The 22,268-nt window shown below is 31.5% G+C and overlaps 1 protein-coding gene across 2 annotated transcripts; it reads right to left on the reverse strand.

Annotated features, from left to right (window-relative positions):
- Positions 1-426: 426 nt before the first annotated feature.
- On the reverse strand, positions 427-21,964 carry LOC139527855 (uncharacterized). 2 transcript variants are annotated; one of them, XM_071323533.1, is made up of 10 exons: positions 16,096-16,165; positions 14,751-14,805; positions 14,101-14,155; positions 12,512-12,621; positions 8,617-8,768; positions 7,383-7,528; positions 6,513-6,594; positions 3,548-3,725; positions 2,547-2,688; positions 427-869 (listed from the first exon to the last, which is right to left on the reverse strand). In XM_071323533.1, the coding sequence occupies exons 2-10, from the start codon at positions 14,781-14,783 to the stop codon at positions 802-804; spliced, it is 966 nt and encodes a 321-aa protein (XP_071179634.1). In that variant the 5' UTR covers positions 14,784-14,805; positions 16,096-16,165; the 3' UTR covers positions 427-801. The 2 variants fall into 2 exon arrangements, with proteins under 2 accessions (XP_071179634.1, XP_071179633.1); XM_071323532.1 differs by lacking the exon at positions 16,096-16,165 and adding an exon at positions 21,894-21,964 and having other exon boundaries at positions 428-869.
- Positions 21,965-22,268: the final 304 nt, after the last annotated feature.

Genomic DNA, 22,268 nt, shown 5'->3' on the forward strand with positions numbered 1-22,268 from the left:
TAACTAGAGATAACATTGGCAAGGAATTTATACTTCCTGATGTGGTCGTTCAACCGTTCCTAAACCACTGATTAGATTCATAGAGCCTACCAAGTTTTGAACAATAACAAAATAAGATCACCGTAGCTGTTATTTATGATGAAGTATGATTATTTGTGTATTTCCAAAAGAAAATGTGTACATTATTCTTAGTTATCTATAGTCCAGGTTAGAATTGAAAGCTTTGTTTGGTCTTATTGAAAATTTTGCTTCAGAAAAGACTGGCAAAGAGATATTTTGAACCTTTGACATTAGACAAAAGAAGAACAGTACCCTTTTAATCTATTTAATTCGGCCTGACTATACACAATTATAACAACAAAATATACTTTATTAGATATAGCATTACATACAATGACTGAAAAAATCTTAAGAACATGAAGAATATTACAATCAAAACAAAAGATAAAGTAGAAGCAATGTATTTGAAGAAAAAAATGCAAATAAGGCAGAGAACTATATTTGAATATACTGGATCAGCTCCAGACCTTTATTTTACAGTCTAAATATTTTCGTTTTTATAAATGAATGTGTTAGAAATCTTAAAACATCTTTGAAATGTTGATTGGATGACCCTTCATAGAAACATTAGTTTAACGAAAGAGTTGAATTTATTCAACAGTGATGACTAGGGTCAGACCATTGGTTAGGAAGAGAAAAATAAATGATATGAATATAGTGAAATGCGAATCAACTAGCTATTAATCAGAATATGTACATTATCTATTTCTTATTATAACTTCTGAAATCGAATAATTGTCTTCAAACAAAATATCCTAATATGATGGCGATCGTTGCTAGGTACAGGAATGTATTCATCGATGGTGTCTCTAAAAAGAAAATAATACTTTTCATTCGACAATGTATTTTGAAAAAGATGTTACGAACATAATTCACTAAAATTAAACAGTACACAAAATTTGATATATGTATTTTTATGCCCCACCTACGATAGTAGAGGGTCATTATGTTTTCTGGTCTGTGGCTCCGTTCGTCCGTCCGTTCAGGTTAAAGTTTTTGGTCAAGGTAGTTTTTGATGAAGCTGAAGTCCAATCAACTTGAAACTTAGTAGACTTGTTGCTTATGATATGATCTTTCTAATTTTAAAGCCAAATTAGACTTTTGACTCCAATTTCATGGTCCACTGAACATAGAAAATGAAAGTGGGAGTTTCAGGTTAAAGTTTTTGGTCAAGGTAGTTTTTGGTGCAGCTGAAGTCCAATCAACTTGAAACTTAGTAAACTTGTTGCTTATGATATAATATTTTTAATTTTGAAGCCAAATTAGACTTTTGACCCCAATTTCACGGTCCACTAAACATAGAAAATGAAAGTGGGAGTTTCAGGTTAAAGTTTTTGGTCAAGGTAGTTTTGATAAAATTGAAGTCCAATCAACTTGAAACTTAGTACATATGTTCCCTATAGTATAATCTTTCTAATTTAAATACCAAATTAGATTATTACCCAATTTCACGGTCCATGGAACATTGAAAAGGATAGTGCGAGTGGGGCATCCGTGTACTTTGGACACATTCTTGTTTAAAGTATGTTAATTATAGCAATATTCCAATAGATCATGCACTATGTTGTTAATGATTTATGAAACTCGAATTGGTCCTCAATTCAAAGCTGCTTGAAACTGTCTCTTGTTTACACAATCAATGTTGAATATTTGTACTACTCCAATAAAATATGACAGGGTTGGTTTAAAATAGACACTTTTCATTGGTTATACAGCCACATAATTTATTTAGTCATCGAATGGCCGAAAATTCAGGAAAATTGCGGAAACTCGAGATATATCGTGACTTTTGACTCGCACATGGTTAGAAATATCATATGACGTCACCGACAAACTGCTTCATCAAGGCTTTGTCAAACGCCTTAATTCACACCCAACATTCAATGTGTATAGAACAAAAATTACGCAATCACGTAACACGTGGAATGACATGTAGCAAATAATGGATGGTTATTGAAAATATAGCGTTTTCAGTGAGATGGCTGTAGCACGTTAGTAGAGTACATATAAGTGAAACAATAAAAAAAGAATCAAATATGAAGTATGACTGATAAATTTGAAGATTTATCTTTTACGATTTCTATACAGAAACTTGTTGCAAACAGTATAAGTCTGCAATGTACATGTTTAATATATCTATCAGACGTCAAACATGTCAAGTAATAGTGGCCTAACAGTCTTGAATGAACATACAGTCCCTATAACATATAATATTTCTTTTTAGAAATATTTTAAGCTGACCATGCGAAATGAATTCACGCATGCTGAACATTCTTCTAAATGGAATGGCGAAGAAACAACCGCTATCATTTGCACTACTACTTTTTATCTTCCCACTTTATAAACAAAAACGCTCTACCTCAAAATTATAACTACATACAGTGAGAAAAACAAATGTATTATAACAGCTCTTATAGAATTGTACATTTAACGACATTTCTATTTTCGATAGGTGTAGCCTACACTTGTACATATTAAAAGCGTACCTGAACTACGATTTGATGTTCCACTGTCATCTACAACGGTGAAAAATGTTGAAACCTTTTTCATGTAGTGATTTTTGCCATGCGAGTTCATAATAGCACCCCTTCGTCTTCTACCAATGGTGTCACTGTTGCTTTTCCAGCACTGAAAACACAAAAATAATTACACCGACAAGAATAATTCTAGTCTGCAAAGTACTAGTACAAGTAAACATTTTAATGCATGGCAAGCATATGAAAGTTAAGCATAAATATATGATAACAATTGCATTGCCCACGATATGTGTTTCTGAATTAACTGGAATCCATAACTGAACAGGCAGGTCATGTTTCATTATAATATAGTACATAGTGTACCCTTTTCACTACTGTAAATCAACTTATTTTCGCGGATACTTTATTTCGCGAATTCCTCTTTCTAGTCAACTTCACGGCTATTCAATTTCGCGATTTTCTAATTTACTTGATGTAGTTTAATAAAGATAGATCCAAGATTTATATAATCGCGACGATTTATTTTCGCGTTATTTTTCTACTCGCGAAAGTCGCGAAAATAAATCGCTCGCGAAAATAAGTTGGTTTACAGTATTCCTAACAACGAAATATGGTTCTTCTATGGCCATGCATGTATACCAAGTTCATAGGCATGTGAGATTATCGAACGCATTTTATGAAATAGATATCCAAATGATGATTGTGGCCAAGTTTGGTTATTGTTGGCCTATAGTAACTTTACGGGAGAAGATTTTGAAAAGTTTAACCGACGAATGGCAATGCCGACGGATAAAGACCAATGACGGACGGTAAACGAAAAGAAAGCCCCATTGTGTGGTATGAATGCAATTGAGACAACTATCCATCTGAGGCTAAAATGACGTAGATTTATTCTATTAAAAGTACAACCTCATCCAGCAAAGCTAAAAAGTTTCTTTTCCAACTTTCAAGTGATTGTATACAGAATACGAACAGTTTCTAAATAAAACTAAAACAGAATTTCGGTTTACCTTCTTTGGACATTTCGTATCGGATTCTGGACAGAAATGAGCTGTGCATTCTATTTCTACGTTGGTTGATTCAGAAAATCGAAATGCATACATTGTTATAGAAATGATGTTATGCTTAACCCCATCACTTTTCCATGACTTATCTAGTATAGCTGTATCTAATGAGGAGCAGTTTTTGCTGCAAAATAATTGTTCATAAATGTGTAAATGAATCATTATTGATATGGTCATAATTATAATAACATTAACGGTACTAATTGTCCTGCACCAGATGCGCATGTCGACAATACATGTCTCTTCAGTGATGCTCGTGGCCAAAATATTTGAAATCCAAAGATGAAGAGCTATAATCCAAAAGGTCCAAAAAGTATAGCCAAATCCGTGAAAGGAAAAAGAGCTTTTGCATGAGGGAGATACATTCCTTAATTTATAATAATTTCTAACATTTTGTAACAGCAAATTTTAATAACACAAAATAATCCGTATTTCCATACCAGTACCGAAGTACATATAAGTTAGCTGTTTACAAAAATTTGAATTTTTAGAAAAAGAGGCTTTTTCTACCTCAGGAATAGATAAACTTAATTAGCTGTATTTGGCAAAACTCTAAGAATTTTTTGTCTTCAATGCTCTTCAGCTTCGTACTTTGTTTGCCATTTTTAACTTCTTTTTTTTTTTATTGCAGCGTCACTGATGAGTTTTTTAAAGATGAAATGCGCATCTGGCACACATACAAAATTCCAATTCTGGTCCAAACCCCCACCGTCCTAACCTAGGATAAAGGTGTAACATTACAACATAAGATTGAACAATACAAATCAGTAGAAAAAGGCTTCAATCAGATGGATGCATATAGCAATATAGTAGTATATAACAAAAACACAGAATGGACATGGTCAGGTACATGTATATCGCAACAATAAAAAGACACTTAGTACTGATCTAAGAGTACATGTAGTAACTGACAGCTAGTTCAAAGCCATTAACAACTATTAAAAAACTCGACAGATTGTAGATCTTTGAATGTGTACATATGTATATACTATATACTATGTAACAATGATATTTAGTTTGCTTTTAATTTACTGATAACAAAATCAATACTAGTCTAATACTAATTAAACCAATATTCAATGATCTAATAACAGTGTTTATTGAATTTATTTATATACAGAGAAAGAAACAATGAGAGTGATGTACTAGTCATGCAATCAGATACTAGTATAGAATTATTAAGGTGAGGCGAAACTTTTCATCTTAAGTTTCACCTAGACAAAAATTAAGTATCATTATGAACCCACAAAATTCAGATCTGGAGAATACGATGATAAAACATTCAGACACACGTAAACGAAGTAAAAAAAACCAGTTAGATTAAGAAGAAGAGCATATATTGTATTTCCTTGATAACAAAACACTTGTTCTACTATTTAGAGCACGTGATTGTCAATATCTAGAAATAAAAGCAACAGTAGTATACTGCTGTTCGAAATTCATAAAACAAATCCGGGTTACAAACTAAAACTAAAACACATCAAATATAAGAGGAGAACTACGACACAACAGAAACACAACATTAAAATGTAACACACACAGGAAAGAACTATAATATAACGATGTCAATTTTCCTGACTTGGTACAGTACATTTTAATAAAAACAAATATGGGTGATTGCACCTGTTTTTGTGGCATGCCAAACCTCCCGCTTTTATGGCAATGTTAAATATAACATTAAAATGATATGATAGGACTACAATACACATAAATGAGAGAACATATAGAACAGAGAAACCATATATAATAGCTAACAAAAGGTGCCAGGTTAAAATTTAATACGCCGGACGCGCGTTTCGTCCACACAACACTAACCAGTGACGCTCTGATGAAAAAATTCGAAAGTCCAAAAAAAGTACAAATTTGAAGAGCATTGAGGACCAAAAATTTCAAAAGGTTGTGCCCAATATGGCTATGGTTTTCTGCCTGGGATTAGAACTTTTTCTTTTATTTAGAACATGCTTTTAGTGAATGTTCACGATTCTGAAGAGAAAGAGAGAGACACTGAGCCTATAAAAACGTACAAAGAAGAGCTTCCAGAATGCTTCCGCTAGTGAAGAACATGACTTATGAAGAAATATTGCGGAAGTTGAAGAGAGGGGACACATCAAAATATTTAAAATTATTGCAGGTCTTTACGATAAAAAAACAAGCACTGCCGACCCATTTATATTAGGTAACAACAACTTAACAACAGGGAATACATAAATATTGATAAAACATCACAGTAAACGAGAAAAAAGAAAATATTAAAACAGCTTCAGAAATATACTAGTAGATCTTTGAAACAGTTTACCAGATTATATAGTAACATCCAAAGTCATACACAAATTTCATAACAAAAAAGAGAAACGCTGGGTATATTACAAACTACTATAGTATTTTATGATTATAACAACGAATTTAAATATATTTGTGGTTTCTGGCAAGCGAAATGATCGCGTGGGGTTCATTTTCGCCTATCTGGTGGTCAAGCTGATATGACGAAAATATCCTTTCTCGAAATTCACATTAAGGAAGAACAAAAAATAACCCCAGATTTTACCTAGAAGTAACGAGAAATATATCTCGAGGACATAAAACATAAAAATATAAAACGGCCGTTAGTTTTCTCGTTTGAATTGTTTTACATTGTCTTATCGGGGCCTTTTATAGCTGATTATGCGGTATGGGCTTTGCTCATTGTTGAAGGCCGTACGGTGACCTATAGTTGTTAATGTCTGTGTCATTTTGGTCTCAAGTGGACAGTTGTCTCATTGGCAATCATACCACATCTTCTTCTTAATACTCAAATTATTATACATTCGTATACCGGTTTCACGTCAATAATCAAATAAACGTCTATCAATAGGATCCATTGATAACAACAACTGTGTTGAAGAATAAATGATAATTTTAGAATAAATCTTACTTTGACCAGAGATCCCGACTTGTCGACGACTGTTCCAAACCTGGGTATGCAGTGCAATTTATAGGATCAACTATATAGCCAACTGAAAAAAAAACCAGTTGTAGTAAATACGTTAAATAATTCAATTATGATTGGCATGTATAAGCTAAATTATCACTTTTTTTCTAAAGAATAGTTTGGGTCTTTCTGACTTTTTCTCTTAGGTCAGTGGAGTGAGATGGGAAATTTTCGCCAGAAACCGAAGGCGTACCTGTTGTTGTCATTGTAAAAAACCATAGGCAATTTTTATGCAGATAAACAATTACCATTAAATACAATACCCTCATTGGTGGTCAAGGTCGTGAAAACCACCCTCGTCGTTGCAAATCGATTGCAGATTGTTTTCGAGTTTTTAAAAATGTAGGCACCAACATTAATTGATTCAAGACATAACAAGTTAACATTAATTGATTCAAGACATAACAAGTTAACATTAATTGATTCAAGACATAACAAGTTAACATTAATTGATTCAAGACATAACAAGTACAATGGTACTGATAATTTAAAAGAATACTAGCATTGAATAATTTTAAATGTAGTGCTCATATTAAAATGAAAAAAATGACTGTCAATAAATTAAATCAGCTGCTTATTTTCTGGAATAATTGGTGAAGTGTAATAGGGCACACCAAGTAAAGCTCACAGTTTTGGTGAAGTGTAATAGGGCACACCAAGTAAAGCTCACAGTTTTGATGAATTTTAAAACAAGCATGATTTGCTGAAAACAAAAAAAAACAATTTTATGTTGTATAAAAAATCCATTTGAAACAAAACATTAACTAAAAAATAATTGAAAAAGAAATGTTTTTGTTTTAATTTGATACTTACCTGGTCCTTTAAATTTAAGAGATAATGTTTCTCCAAGATTAACTGGATCTGTTACATGTCCACCAGTTCCCTTTTCTACAGTCAAATCAATGGCTGTTTCGTTGGGAGAAAATGTGTGTGCCTCCGTTATAAATATTGCCGATGAACTGGAAAGATGAACAACAGGATGCATTACATTTTATAAGATTAAATCTAATGTATTGTAATTCATAAATTACAATATTGGTTTTATAATCTGCAACTTTTTATTTTTCGTCATCGATTTTGTTGATGAAATAAGACCGTTATTGCTCTTTTGAGACTTACAAAATACTGCCATTTGAAAGCAAATAGTCAAACAGATGTCTTTAATGCCATCTGAACTTTATCATTATTATAATATTTAAAAAAGGAACGAACTTGGACTCCTATTCAAATTATAAAGACTTTGTTGCGATTCAATAATCATTTGAATGACTTACATTATATTCCGATTCATAGAAAAAGAGAAACTATATTTTTGTTCGAAAATTTTATCGAGAAAAAAATCGCATCGTTTTAATAAAACAATTGTCTTCTTTAAATAAGCGTTAAATTACCCAAATTTTTAATAAAGCACCCCACAACCCCACAAAGATTTCAAAAAGCATTAATTAGTTTTGTAAAATAAAAAATTATCTTTTTTTGACAAGTTAAAGTATTTTCTTTTGGTATTATATAAAGATAAGAATGTGTTGGATGATTCATAATGAGATGTCGCCTAGCTTTCGGAGCACCTGCAATCTACCATATTTTTTGGTGGGGTCTGTGTTGTTTTTGTACCCCTATTTGTGACCTTTTGTTCACGCATCATTGTCAATATAATGGAAATTGATGCGACTTTCTTACAAGTGAGAGGTTAAGCGCTATAAAACCAGGCTAGATCCACCATTTTCTACATTTGAAAATGCCTGTACCAAGTCAGGAATATGACAGTTGTTGTCCATTCGTTTGATGTGTTTTATCATTTGATTTTGCCATTTGATTAGGGACTTTCCTTTTTTAATTTTCTTCTGAGTTCAGTATTTTTGTGATTGTACTACATGTACTATTTAGTATATTTGTAAATTATTGCCAGCCTATTGATATGGATTTTAAAATGTTGCAGAACACATTTTCTCCCTTAATTACTCTAACGAGATTATGCTAAACAAACAACGCAATAATCTTCACAGGAGTCTGCTTAACTAATCGGATAACAGTAATATATTCTTACGGTGCTATTTTGAAATTGGCTGTAGCTCTTCCTACAAACTCTTTTGGTTTACACTTCAAATCATAAAATTGTGCATCCTTTCCACCAATTATAATAGATGCGCGTTGTTTATTGAATGTCTTCACATGAACCACGTGGAGTTCACTCTTGTCCTTGTTTAAAGGAGAAAACAAAACATGCATCACTATAATATATGAATTTAACGTTTTAGTTTATGATTGAATACGGTGAAATATACCACAATCACATTAATTGATTAAATCACGGACATGATATCGTAGATAATTTTGTTATGTATAAGTATATTTTTGTAGGTTTAGACATTTTGGATTCTAAAAATATAACAGTATTTAAGTTTAATTTTTTTACAGTTCAATATCACATATTAAAAGTTGGAATTACCATATTTTATTTACAAGGGAATACAAAGGAATTTCAAGTTCTAATATTTCATTTCAGTCAAAATTAATCTAGTTATCAAAAGTACCAGGATTATAATTTAGTACGCGAGACGCGCGTTTCGTCTACATAAGACTCATCAGTGACGCTCAAATCGAAATATTGATAAAGCCAATCATGTACAAAGTTGAAGAGCATTGAGGATCCACAATTCCAAAAAGTTGTGCCAAATGCGGCTAAGGTAATCTATGCCTGGAATTAGAAATCCTTAGTTTTTCGAAAAATTCAAAGTTTTGTAAACAGGAAATTTATAAAAGTTGACGAAGAACTAAAGATTAAAGAAACAACAGACACGGCTTCCTCCGCCTCATTTTTAGACTTATATCTCGAATTTGACTTACACAGTCATCTCAGTACCAGAATCTATGACAAACGAGACGATTTTAATTTTGAAATTATAAATTTCCCCCACCTTAGTAGAAATATACCAACTTCACCTGCATATGGGATATACATTTCCCAACTTATTCGATATTCAAGAGCTTGCAGCTCCTACTCCGACTTTGTAAAACGTCATCAGTGTCTGAGTAGAAAGTTGATGAACCAGGGTTATGTCAAAGAACGTCTCGTCCTTTTTCTAAAAAAGTTCATCGGAAGGTACCAAGACCTTGTTGATAAATATTCCGTATCAACTTTTCAAATAATACACGATGGTCTTGATGTATAGATTCTGCGTACTGATGTTGTTTATCATCTTATAAACGTGTTCTTTCATTTGTCTTTGTTCTATTATTAATATTACTTTTACTGTTGAATGGTTTTATGTGATATTCGTTTGACGTGGCTCGGTACTTATACATCTCGTCAATGTGTTTGTATTGGCTTTCATTTTTTGGTGGTTTGTTTTGTATATGCGACCTTTTGTATTTCTTTTGTTCTTATAACGTGACTCTGTACTTTAAAAGATCCCGTCAGTATGATATTGTTCTATTATATGTCATTATGATATATTTCTCTTATGAATTACTATATACGTTGAACCACAAACGTCAAAATCATTCAATCGCGTAGTGGAATTAACTATTTGTGGATTCTTATAAATTCTATCTATAACTTTTTGACTAGTTTAAATCTCGGTCTATTTCTGAAATTTATTCTTACATACTTTTGATTTTTTAACCCTGTATGCTAACATTGCCTATGTAAAATTTTAAAATCGTTTGTATGCACATTGAACGACAAATTTATGTGACGTATACAATTTTCTGACGTCAGACACTCAAATCAATGAATGTGTACGTAGATAGTAGATGTTTTTGTGTTCTGTTAAATTGTTCCTTTTAAAATTGTTATACGATGATGACTGATGTACCCATATTTTGACTATTTTATTTATTGTGTCTGTTTATTTAACGCATCAATGTAAATATAACGGAATTTGATGAGACTGTCATTAAAGTGAGAGGGTTAGCGCTATAAACCAGGTTTAATCCACCATTTTCTACATTTGAAAATGCCTGTACCAAGTCAGGAATATGACAGTTCTTGTCCATTCGTTTTTGATACGTTTTGTAATTTGATTTTGCCATGTGATTATGGACTTTTTTATGAATTGATTTTCCTCTAAGTTCAGTATTTTTGTGATTTTACTTTTTGTTATGCAAAATCTTGTATTAGTTTTGTCATAACGATATTGTGCTTTTGACCTGGTATCTTTTACATGTATCAATATCATCGGATCCGTGTATTAATATAAAACTCTACGATTACTTCTTAATCAGATAACCAAACGGACAACCAGGGTTAACACTATATGCTTCATATATAAGTCGTCCTTTGTCATATCCTAGGAGATATTTCGAACGTATGCCTATATAAATAAAGGCAACATTTGTACACGTAGTATACCGGGGTCCAAAGTCATTAATCGATAGAGAGAAAACAAATCCTGTTCACAAACTACAACCGAGGAAAACAAATCAATTATGAGAGGAAATGAAAGGAACAAAAGAACCACTGAAGTACCAAATAAAAAAGTATTTCTAATAGTCCAAAACTTAATATTATTTTACCAGATCTATTTGAAAATGTATAATCCTAATGAAGAATGTGAAAGAGTTTGGTATGGAAGTGAGGTATTAATGTCATCACGGGTGGTCATGATGACCAAGTGCAAGTTCAGGCGATCATGTATCTTGACCATTCTTTTTCTTCCGAACCATATTTCGAAATAATTGCCACTCAAAAATCCCACCAAAGATACTATGTTTGACCATTACTTTTATTGTTACTCGTATACGTATCACTCAGAGCTTAAATGAATATATGTTTTGTACCGCGGTGTACAGGAAATGTCTTGATTATTCCTGCAAGTCTTCTTTCGAACACTAGATTTACGTCTATTACTTCCTATCAAAGTTGAACATATTAAACTATTTATTAAATAAAGTGTGCATCTTAAGTACGAGGTATAATAAGAGCTATTGTTTTCCTCTGAAATTGCCAAAAATAATTAAATAAACTCATAATTGATTCCAGGATAAAAAATTTGTACGCCAGAACTTCGTCTGTATAAGACTCACTAGTCATACTCGAATCAAAAATGTAAAAAGGCCTAATGAAAAACGAAGTAAAAGAGCAATGGGGACACACAATTACGTTGGTTGCCAAGTACAGCTAATACAATTTCTTCATGGGGTAGTTCATAATATGATCATTACACAGACTTTGAAAATCACAATAACTTTATTCCTAAATACACTTTACCATCTACATACAATACATCGTGTAATGAAGGCAATAGTAGTATACCGGTGTTTAAAAGTCATAAATCGGTTGAGAGAAAACAAATATGGGTTTCCAATCAAAACCGAAACCTTTTAATTATAAGAGGGAAATAAAGGAATAACTGGAACACAGAAATGCAACAAAAACAAACCCGCCAATCTGAAAGAAACACACTATTTCTTACTTGGTACAGGACATTCAAAAACAGAAATGGTTGGTTGAACCTTGTTTAATGGCATGTCGAACCTCCTGCATTATGACAACGTTAAAAAATATCGAAAAGGACTACGTGACAGAAATATAGCACAACACACATGCAAAATCGTTCGTGACAGAGAACTGCACATGCAAATAATAAAATAGTCGACACAACATGCACATCGCAAAACAGCAACGAACATATTCCGTCAATGACAAACACCACATAGCTAGACATATTTTAGAGTCAAATTTTGCTTCATACATAAATATCATATACGATCAATTAAATGAGGCTTTTTTGTGATTTTTTTTACAGTATTATGCAGATTACAATTAATTGTAAAAAGTTGACCATGTTGTCTTTTTTTCTATTATCGTTTCTAAATCATGAATTTTGAAAACGATGAATGTGTAAGATCCACGTCTTGTAAATGTATTATAGTATTTAGTTTGATAACTATATAACATTATGGAAAAAGGCATTCTAGAATGATGTAAGTATATTTACCTTTCCACATGACGGGTTATTAAGCAAGCAACTGTTGTAACCATCAAGCACTACAAATTCACTCAATTTACTTGCAGTTATATTTTTGATATTACCATCGTTACTACACGCTGAAATGGATATATGCAAACACACTTTAATACCGTTAATTTTATTAAAATAAATATAAAGAAAAATTGTACTTTTTATCTTTGGTTAAAGACGCCAATTAATTCGAAAAAAATGTCATTGATCTATCCATGCTATACGAGATGTAGTTTGCATTGTAAATCATAATTTCTAGTATGCAATAAGTGTTTTTTGTGAAACATTAATTTTTAATGAATAAAATCGAAAAAAAATATAAGCTGTTACTTGCAGCAAACATTATCAGATTATTACATGGCATTTTTCATATCGCATGTATTATCAGCCCTAGGTTCAATATCAGCGCAAGAGCCGCATGGCTCTAGGGCTGATATTGACCGAGGGCCGATAACGTTACGGAAAGGCATGTGATATCAATCGAAGCATGTGATAAACTTTTCATATCAGCCCACTAAGCACCAATTCGAAAAATATGGAATTTAGGTTAATTTAATGCTTTTAACATACAGTAAAAATCATATTTTATTTAGTCTAAGTATATGATAATCAATATTATTGGTCCGGTAAAAAGATTTGTTTTCAATTTGATTTAAAAGAAAAGTATGTTATAAGTGGTGTCAGCAGTTACAAATCACTGACTACAGAGCAGACGATCGAACTAGAATACTAAGGCGTTGTGAATATATGCGTCTTAAGAGCTTTTCTTTATACACCTTATATAACTTTAATTCCTCTTCCACATATTTTTTTTTTGCAAATTATTTTTAATTAATGATTTAAGTGGAAAGAAGAACTTTGCCAGTTTCACAAATGGAAAGAAGAACTATGGTCAGCTCAGTTTAAACGTGGTTATATTGCACGTATCACAATGAATTTTAAAATATGAGACATGTACGTAATTTTTTTTATATAGAATAAATCTTTTATTGCACATTTCTGTGCTGTTTACAACTTACTCGACTCACAGGATTCATTCGGGTATCCCTGTTAATTAGTAACTGTTTAGCAGGGAGTTTATACAGTAAAAATCATATCTATTAAATATGGTTAGTTATACAAAACATTGATTTTAACAATTTGTTTTTTAAGTTTTTATCATATAACGTAATTACGGAAGTTATACTCTCTATTGTCCGATATTGTACGTAATTTTAACTGTAATCATGATGATTAAAATGTAATTTTGTTTGTATGTATGTGTCTCTTATGCAAGGTGACATTGAATTCAAAATATGTGATCGGTAAAATATATAGTAGTTTGACCCACAATCCTAAAGTTCTATAAGTTTTATATTCTTTCATTTGTCGATTTTCCATATTTTATAAATGTAACGCAGAGGAGAAGATCAATTCAGTCTTCATATTAATTGCGAGACAAGATTAGTTTGGTTAATGACAGCACCGTTCATCACTTAATAGTACATTGTGTACTTTTTGACACTAGCGAAAAATAAAAATAAACGAAGAAAATAAGAATTAAAACATTTAAAACATTAGCGTACTGAATTCTAAAGTTTCTGGTGAGTTCGATGCAATCACTGGAATAGTGCAGGTTATCTACAATTAAAAAAATATATACTTTTTAAAAGCGTACTGTTTTGACAATGTTTGAACAATTATTCTTTTATACTAAATCCCTTCCTGTTCTAATAATATGGTTAGATCAGAAATATAAAATGTTTGATATTTTAGATGTCATAACCGTAGAAATTGGATCTGGATTCACTTTTAAGAGTGATAAAAAGTAACATGACATAACTTTGAAATTATACATGTAATATATATATGATATTTCCAGGAACTGTTTGATTGTGTAAGTGAAAAAGAATAACCATGGTCATATACATAAGATAACTTATTTTCAAGTAACGCTAAATCGTAATGGTAAGGATAGAAATAGTTATAATAAAAGGGAAAGTGATAGCACATGCTTGCGTAAGGAATTAACGCAAAGAGATATGTTATAATTACCGATAAGATCAGAAGCATAAAATACCAAACGTCAAAGATGTGATCGATTAAAGCCGTACTAGAATGTATTATAGTAATCTATCTTAAAAGGTCTTTGTATGACAAAATGTTCAACAATTATCTTTATAAAGGTGGATTGATAGGTCGTTTAAAAGTTACTGCCATTTGTTAGTAAACTTACATAGAATAACAATGACACTATGAAGCAGTTCATATTGATATCAAGTTCCTGTTATCTGAAAAAAAGTATAATACTGTTATATTTTTCAAGGAAACTGTGATATGTGTACTTTGTAGCAACTGAAATGCTATACTCGATACAATGTTAACTACTTGCATACCATTTTTCTATGAGCATACAATTTACATATTTAACGACTGCAAATGAGACAAAATGTATTAAAAAAATAAAATTACATGTTTTAATTCAAATTTGCGAAACAAAAAAAATGAATATTGATACTCGAAATTTGAGAATAAATTGAAAGTGAAAGCCATATTTCGTTACATAACAAATCGGAAGATATTGCCATCGGAAGCTAGATGATGATGAAATACATAAAACAATACTCAGAATCAAATACAAAGTCGTTTAAACATTTGAGCCAAAACTGTTTATGGTCACTTCGCGTGATGAAGTTACTTTAGAAATATGGCAATTACACATTTCATCAAATACAATGGCGTGAAAGTGGTTAGATTCGGGAGCTGCAGTTTCTATCAATAGAAGTATCAATATAAACATATAATATCGATTCCAGTAAGTACGCCACAACATTTTACTTTAATCGGATCAATATCAACTGATCATATTTATCAATTATGCTATTTTGGAAACACGCAATTATGTAATCAAAATTGAAGGGGTACATTTGTATTTCATCGTTGTTTCACAAAATGATTAAAACGAGAGATATCAATTACTACATGTGGAACAGGATCTGCTTACCTTTCCAGAGCACTTGAGATCACCCCAGATTTTGGCGGGGGTTGTGTTGCTTAGTCTTTAGTTTTCAATGTAGTGTGTTTTGAATGATTGTATTTCTGTTTTTCTGTTTTTTCTTTTTTAGTTATGTCTTTGTCAGTTTCATTTTGATCTATAAGCTTGAATGGTGCTCTGGTTTCTTTCGCCCCTCTTTATTTTTTGACATTGACGGTACCAATTGTATTGCCCTATATGAGCATTTCGAAAATAAATGTAATACTGCCAAAATATTTAAAAGTCTGAAATATTATACAAACATCGTCAGGCAAACAAAACTAGAAAGGTCCAAAAGTTCAGGAAAGCCCGAACATGTAATCATCATAATGCACGAGAGAGATACAATCCGTATTCAAAAGGTACCAGATAAAATTGTGTACGACAGACAATAGTTAAAAAAGGCTAAATATAAAACAAAGTTGAAGAGCATTGAGGATCCATAATTCTTAAGGGTTTGCCGTATAAATCTAAGAGTATGCTTGCACACAATAAAAATATCATATGAAGCCTTTTTACATTATGTAAGTAAACTCATCATAATTACCAGGATTATTTTTCTGTATTTACGCCAGACGTGCGTTTCGTCTACAAAAGACTTATCAGTGATGTTCGAATCTAAAAAAGTTTAAAAGACCAAATAACATACGAAAGTTGAAGAGCATTGAAGACCAAATTCCTAAAAGTGACAAGTATGTCAGATCGAATGTAAAAATCAAACATAGACAAATAAATGTTTTTTTCATGCATTCATTTGTACAATATGATATATAACGAAAACATCCCTCTTGGTGTGTCATGGATGTTTAATGTTTGAAGCGAACATCGATACCGATTCGATATCGTGTCTACATTGCCGATATCGACGATATCGACATCTTGGACATAATTGAATTGATGCATTATTGTAAAATTGTATTCCAATACGAAACCTTGTTCTAGCATTTTCTTCATAAATATTTTAAGATAATTGACTTATATAGATAATGAATACATGATTTCTCTTTTCTATAGATGAATACCCTGTCGTCATTTGATTTTTTAAAAACAAACTTGTTTTTAGTGGGATTTAAAATTTCCATATTTTCCTGCTTTACGATATACCATCTAATATTATTGATTAGTATATTTTAACTAATTTGATTCGTTCAGGGATAGTCACATGTTAAACTATATTTTCGAAGGTAGATAGAAAACGGCGGATAGCAAAACGCTTATTGCACAGCAAAAAAGCATATATCACGTTGTTTTTTTTAGAATATCGAAAAACCGACACACTGTGTGACGTCATGTAATGAATTTCATAATATTGTTAAAAGTTTAATAAAAAATATCTATGATCAATTATTTGAAGAAATAAAATCTTTAAATACATAAGATGCAAAAATTAAAACAAACAAAAAGTATATGTAACAACTAATATGTTTTATATGTCTAGGAGACAATATGATATCTATAAAATTCTAACAAAATCAAATGATGATTTTGATACAAATATGGTAGAAAATTTATAATATAACAATTATAGCCTGTCAATATGAGGTCAATACAGGATATATCGACCCAAATAAGTATATCGATCACGGACATCAGTCAGTATACGTCTTTCTGGTCAATATATCCTTGTATCGACCTCATACACAGGCTATAATTGTATAATATTATCAATTCGTATCTTTTAACTAATATGATTCGTTCAAGGATAGTCACATTTTAACAATATTTTCGAAGGTAGACAGAAAACGGCGGATCGCAAAATGTATATTGCACGGTTATTTATAGAATATCTAAAAATCGATATACTTTGTGAAGTCATGTAATGAATTTCATAATATTGTTAAAATATCATTAAAAAAATCTATGATCGATTATTTGAAGAATAAAATCCTCAATTACATGAGATGTTAAAAAAAAACCATGATAAATAAATGAAATAACAACTCATATGTTGTTATTGTTTAGGAGACAATATGATATCTATAAATTTCCAACAAAATCAAACGATGATTTTCATACAAATATGGTCTGAAATTAATAATATAACAACTATAGCCGATGTATGAAGTCAATATAGGATATATCGTCCCAAAGAAATATATCGACCTCGGACTTCTTCCTCATTCAATATACTTGTTTCAGGTCAATATATCCTTGTACCGACCTCATACAAAGGCTATAATTGTATAATATTGCAAGAACATATTTTTCTCTTGGAAGTAAATTGTTGTTTATTAACGTAATGAATTACAAAATTCGCCTAAATATGTAGGTTAAACATTTATAATTAATCTAACATAGTTACCACAATTGCAATGAATATTATTTATAATACCTCTGACAATCAGACATCAAATGATTTATAATATCTAAGGAACTATGTAGTAGTTATAAAATAGCTGATAATAACTCCAAGTCGGTCTTGACCTTTGACTATTCTATTATCGCAGATATAATTTTTAAGGAAATTTTAGTTATTTTTGGACAAAGTGGTTTTATTTAGACCTCACATGAAAAAATCACGAGTACACATATTTCGAAAGAAAGAGATGAAGATGTGACGGTGTGTTGAAATTTAAAGCAATGCACAATTGTATTTAATAAAAATACTTCAGATGGTCTTTTAAAACATGTCTACTATCTTATCATCTTTCGTTGATTGATCTAATCATTTTTATTGGAATTTGTAGATATTTTCTAGTTTTAAGAGACTACATTATAAAAACGGTAGAGAAATATATTTTGAAAGTTGTAAATATTATTACGTCGTTTTTTTGTGTGTTTATATTCAGATATGCAAATCGACAGACTGCAAGAGTTGAAGAGTAATTCTGTCCCAAGTCAGGATCCTGTATTCTAGTAGTTTTCGTTGCTTCATGTCTATCATTTTTACCTTTCATAAATTGTTTTGTTATAAATTGGGCTGTTCTTTCTCTTTTTAATGGTTTCATAATATAAGGGGGTGTTGGCTTACAAAAAGTAAAGAAAAACGTCTTAATCGAGTTTAAACCAGGAAGAGAACATGCATATACCTTGCTTTTGGTTTTTTGTGCAGTTGGCTTGCTTCTTTATTGAGACCCCGCATCTCTTTTACGTAATATCTACTCTTGTTTTTAAGAAACTTTACTATTAGTGAACTAGTTTTATTCTTGAATCGGATTTGTGTCTTTTGTCTTTATGCTGATGGAAGTTTTTATCGACCTTGACTAGCTATACAGCCTTATACGGTCGGTTGTATTAATGTAAGTTGTGTCATGTGCCTCTGCTTTCTGAAGAGTAGGCCATTCTATACTGATTTATTTTAATATTGTGCTGTTAAACAGCTGTCCTATGATAGGAATAATCGCTCACAAAAATGTTGAACCCTTTATTTTCTTTTATGAACATGGCCAAATTAAAGAGTCTTTGAATCAATGAATGTCGTGTGTTGCTGTTGGCTTACTTTACTGCATGTGTTTGCTCATCGTTGAAGGCAGTACTGGTGATCTATGGTAATATTTATGTTGGCAACATGTATTAGGACAGTGGGGGTAAGTTTTCTCACTATCAATCATACCGCATATCCTTATATTATGGGAGTAGGTACCACATATCGGTATTTATTTTTCCAAATTTAAGGTCACTGACAACTATTCATTAAGCCCGATATTTATGTTTCAATAAAAAGAGGAATTCGGGAGCCGCGGAGAGGTAAGCAGGTTCTGCAGCAAGAAATATCGGGGATACGTTTCATTCGGTGATCCAAAAACGAAGGACATTATAACGGGATCGAAGCTTTGGGAAATTGAATAAAGCGTGGATCATGGGAGGCTCATGTATTTCAATAAAACTACCCAATTGAACAACTTCTGTATATTTTGACAATGTTCAAGTTCTGACATGTTTTACTTTGATAGCAATTATCCAGATTTGTTAGCTTAAAAAAGGTTAAATATTTGTTAATTTCAAAGAGCTTTAGGAAACAAAAATAAATCTTGAAGTTCACCTTTACGGCATCTACATCCTTTATTATATCCCTAATCAAGTATAATTGTGTCTCCCATGATGGCATCTATCTCTACTGCAGATATTTTCAAGTCATCAACAGGTGCATATTGGCCTTTTCAGATAAGTCATAAGGTTTTATCAATTTAATATGAAGCTTGTAACAGGGAAACTTATACTGAATTTTAATATGCATAACACTACGGATGTAACGTATTGTGAATCAAACAAAAACTTCCGTTTTTGTTGAATTTATAAAAGATAAAAGACTAAGGGGTTTACTCCTTTGATCTTTCAAAAACTGGAAATCTGCACTTTTTGTGCTGACATGAATTATCATTGATATTGTTATATTTATAAATTAATTAACTATTTTTTGGATTCGAGCGTCACTGATGAGTCTTTTGTAGACGAAACGCGCGTCTTGCTTATATATAAAATTTAGTCCTGGTATCTATGGTGAGTTTCTTTTCAACCACTGGGTCGCTGCCACTGCTGGTGGAGATTTATTTCCCCGAGGGCACTTTTTGTGCTGACATGAATTTTCATTGATATTGTTATATTTATAAATTAACTGTTTACAAAATTTGGAATTTTTTGAAATAGTAAGGCTTTTCTACCTCAGTTATAGATTACCTTAGCTGTATTTGGCAACACTTTTAGGAATGTTGGATCTCAATGCTCTTCAACTTCGTACTTTATTTGGCTTTTTTTTCAACCACTGGGTCGATGCCAGATGGATCAGATGGATCAGTTCTACCTGTTAATTCTTTGACAACTGTCTTGTTACTTCCGGTCAAATACGTTGATGTGGTTTATACAGTGACGATAAAGCATATATAAGCGGACTAATTAAATTTTGTTATCTTTGCAACTTATCCCTTATATATAAGTACAGCATGTACAGTCATCATCTGAATTTCAACTTTTTTGACTAAATGTTATCTTTTGAAATAAAAAAAAAACCGGATGTCAGTGCATTTTTAAATGCAACAACAGGAAATATATTTACTGTGAATCCAACAATAAGCATATTTCGGCTCTTATGTGTTTGCAAGTTAACAGAATCAGAATGTCAAAATTGCTATGTAAGAACTTATTTCTATTGTCTTAATAGCAGCATCCAATGCAAGAGCTACTTATTTAATGTTTTTCGCATTTTTAAAACAACTTGAGCAAAGATTTTGTTAAAAAAATCCTGTTTTATGTTATCACGTATCTATTAAAAAAAAGTCAAATCAGTACTTCAACATTGACATACTTAATATGCTTTTCTTAAGTTCGCCTTCAATAAATTACGACGGTATTAGTGTAATTGTTTCCAATTTAAGTTTGATTTGTGCCTATATCTTTATAAGGCTTTAAAACTAGGTCTTTATTAAGCGAATTTGACAATACCATTTTAAGCTTTTGCAAATGAATTATACACAACTAATGTTGGTGCAACAGAGGCATCTTTACGTATGTTTTTGTTTTTCATCAGCGACGCAAAACACCCAAATATTTTAAACCCAAGAATGCATCCGTTTTTGCATCAGGTTTTTATCCAGGAAAATGGTCAAAGAGTTTTAAATGTCATAATTTTGTTATCGAATGCATAATAAATAAATATCTTAACATTGGTGACAAACGATTGTATTGATGCTGTGTAGACTTTTGCGAATGACGAAACATTTTGACTGTCAAAGAACATATCGTATAGCGACAGCAATGTTGGCCTTGCAACAGGTCTCTTATGTACATGGAACGGTGGCTCTATCTCTACACGAAGATTCGGATTCAACATCCCAAATTTGATCGGACGTGACTGTGTAGTTATACACTCTACAAAACTAAACGAACGCCCCATTTTTCAAGGGTTTTACTGTCGGGCACAGGAAGACCAAAAGTAATCATAATGCAATTCATTTGGTGAATATAACTTATTCCTTATGTATCCTAACGTAAAATGTATGTATAAGGGAGTATTAAACAAGGTTAGGACGATTGGTTGATTATTGTTTAACACCACTTTCATCATTATTGCTCTTTTTCCTGGTGATTAGTTTTTATAAGTTGAGGATGCCAGTGTGCCCAGATAGATCAGCCAGCCTTCGGTGGGAAAACTGCCGATCCTAGTCAATAAAGATTGGAGTGGGGTGAACCTGTTTATAGTACAATATCAATGTTATAAGGCTAGTGATACAGTAGTTCGACTACTTGGTTTATTGGTAGTTTATTATTACCTAATAATAAATTTTAGAAACAATTAAAAGAATATGATTCCCAGTTTACTTATTTGCCTTGATACCTTTTTTGGTTTTTTGATTTAACCTTTACAAATGTTTTCGTTTACATATTGAATAAATATTTTAGCTAACATACCCTTTCTGGTTTGAATTATTCTTCCAAGTTACTCCTTCGTAAGCACACGCAGAATATTGAGAAACATAAAATATTTAATTCATTTAACGAGGTAGATAAGACAAAAGTCATCTGACCAAATTTGATAAAACGTTGTTTTAAACCATATTTATCAAATATTTCGGTTGCTAATTCAATGTTAAAAAATATGTCACATGCAACGAAACAAAAAGTCTAAAATGAGTTAACAAACCTGGAAGTTACAAGATCTATCTGTAGATATTCTACTATGTTACACTTTTTTTGTTTTAGAAATGGTAATTTTTCGTCATTGAGACTTCAATTTTTTTATGTTCAATAATATATTAAACGCTTAAAAGATAACCGATTCTTTCA

Source organism: Mytilus edulis, chromosome 6, assembly GCF_963676685.1.
Source record: "Mytilus edulis chromosome 6, xbMytEdul2.2, whole genome shotgun sequence".
NCBI lineage: Eukaryota > Metazoa > Mollusca > Bivalvia > Mytilida > Mytilidae > Mytilus > Mytilus edulis.